A 2395-nucleotide genomic window follows, 5' to 3' on the forward strand; every position below is an offset into this window, starting at 1 on the left:
TTCCTCTGTTTGAGACCAGTGAAAGATTCTAATCAATATCACCACATGTCTTTTTTTAAAAAAAATTAAAAGGTAAAATACAGTAAAAAAAGAACAAAATCAAATAGACATTGCTTGTGGATACAATGCAAACAACAATGTCAAAGAAAGAATCTTAATTAATTTCATTTTGAAGTACAGATAAGAATCCTGAATATAGAGTTTAAAAGTTAAACAAGAACTGACCAAAAGAACATTAGCAAGTTTTGAAAAGTATAAGCTGAGAGGGGCAATCTAATACCACAGTGAATTAAGATTTGTTGATTTCACAAATTACTTACAATGATATTTTGCTTAACAAAGTGCAGTTCACGTATAATGTAATACAGACTTGCAACTACAGAGCAGATGTCGGCCCTGTGTCTATCTGAGAAGAGCTCAATGCCTGGGAGAAGCTGAGTGATTTCATACTGAGCATAGCAACGTTCGGCTTTGGGGTGCGGAAGTGTGGTTCTAAGCAAACCCTGACAATGGAAAGAAAAGGTAAAGAGCTATAAATTACATTTGCAACAATGAAACAGAAAAGACAAGTACATGTATTACTTCCTAAAGTGCTTAGCACATGCCTAGCACACCGTACCCTGTAATCAAACAGTATTTATCATTAATATTATCATTATAGGTTCCAAATGCTTTTATTCCTCAAGACGGGCCTTTGAAATTCTATGGTTGTTGTTCAATACTTATTATTTTCAGAAGAAATTATCACTACTTTGGTTATCATTTGTTGGGGGTCAATTTTGTGTTAGGTACTATTGTTAAGTTCTTTATAAATGCTATCTCATTTAATCCTCATATAACCTACTCTTATAAGGAAGGATAATTATCTCATAAGCGATATAACTGAAGCTTAAATTACTTATCTGAGGTCACACAGCTAATGGTGGCAGAAAGAAGATTCAAAGTCATGTCTATTTAACTCAAAAAACTATGTTTTTTCCACTATACCAACCTATAAGTAGAGGAAATAACAACTTATTTCAGAAGCCTAATCAAGCAGAGGTAATTCTGAACTTTTAGCTGAATTAAGTGAAAAGGTGATTTGTTTAATTTGACCATTATTTCTTAGGTAATTTATATGACCAACATTGTACTAGATATTGGGAAACAAGATGAATACACAAAATCAAATTTTACATTAGAAATGCTTCTTATGCTGTCTCAATTAATTAAAATTTAAAACGCATTACAAAATTATTTTAATGCATATATCGGTAAGAATTTTCATCAGATTGCTCATTAAAGTTATAAGGTACCTACTCTAAAATACTATGCAGTTGTTTAAATTTTTAGTTTTACAAATTTGCTTTAAAATCATAAAAGGATAAATCCCACCACCTAATTTTAATTTTAGATGTGGTATTACTAAGCAATTATGCCCACATTAAGCAAAAAGTTCACTATTTTTTAAAATGACAGTTGACTCTTGAACAACACGGGCTTGAATGACACCGGTCTCCTTATACAAGGAATTTTTTTTTTTACTAAATACCTGCGCTGTTTTCGATCTGCCGTTGGGAGTCCGCGGATGCGGCAGGCTGACAATATGTATTGAATTATGCCATTTTATACAGGGGACTTGAGCATCCGCGGATTTTGGTATCTGTGGAGGACCCTGGAACCAATCCCCAGGAGATACTGAGGCACAACTAGTATTGGGGAGTTGAAAGTTATACGCGGATTCTCAACTGTGTTGGGGTCAGCAAGCCCCCAACCCTCCTGTTGCTCAAGGGTCAATTATTATACTTATTTTCTAAAACATAAAACAGCATTATCTTCAAGAACAAGGAGCATCAGAATATAAAACACACAATATGAGGAGTCAGAATCAGGTAGTCATTCCCTTTGTACCCTTGTCTCTTCCACCTCTTCCCTTTGAAGCCCAGGCAAGAGGTGAATGGAACATAAAAAAATTGAAAAGCCTTTTCCAAAGACCTGATCTATCCAGATTTCTTAAAACTATCAGACTCTTCTGATACACAGAACAAGACTGCCCATCCTTCAAAGTAAACAGAACCTTTAGTAGGTTGAAAAGGTCCCAGCTACATTTCTGAATCTGAAAATGTCTTGTATTTCAGATAAAAGCTCTTTTTTTCTTCAGTAGAATCAGACCCAAATCCTAAGAACTGCAAACACTCTACGTACTTCTGTAGTCTTCAATTTATTTCTTGCTTTCATTATATAGTATATCATGCAACTGAGCAAAACTTTATTTAGAGATGTGGTAATCCACGGCAACCATTTGGAGTCAAACAGACTGACTGCTGCTCTTAGCAATATAATCTTATTAGTAACAGGAGACTCAGTTGCCTTATCTGTAAAACTCCTTCCAAAGTCTAATGGAGAAACTGACTCT

The 2395-nt window shown here is 34.5% G+C and overlaps 1 protein-coding gene across 1 annotated transcript in view; it reads right to left on the minus strand.

Annotated features, from left to right (window-relative positions):
* CFAP54 (cilia and flagella associated protein 54) overlaps positions 1–2395 on the minus strand; it is a 294961-nt gene that overhangs the window by 107944 nt on the left and 184622 nt on the right. Inside the window, 2 exon segments of the mRNA XM_019641676.1 lie at positions 321–503; positions 1532–1688. Of these exon segments, the coding sequence (XP_019497221.1) occupies positions 321–503; positions 1532–1688 (340 nt within the window).

The sequence above is a fragment of the Hipposideros armiger genome, unplaced genomic scaffold (assembly GCF_001890085.2).
Source record: "Hipposideros armiger isolate ML-2016 unplaced genomic scaffold, ASM189008v1 scaffold_63, whole genome shotgun sequence".
Classification (NCBI taxonomy): Eukaryota; Metazoa; Chordata; class Mammalia; order Chiroptera; family Hipposideridae; genus Hipposideros; species Hipposideros armiger.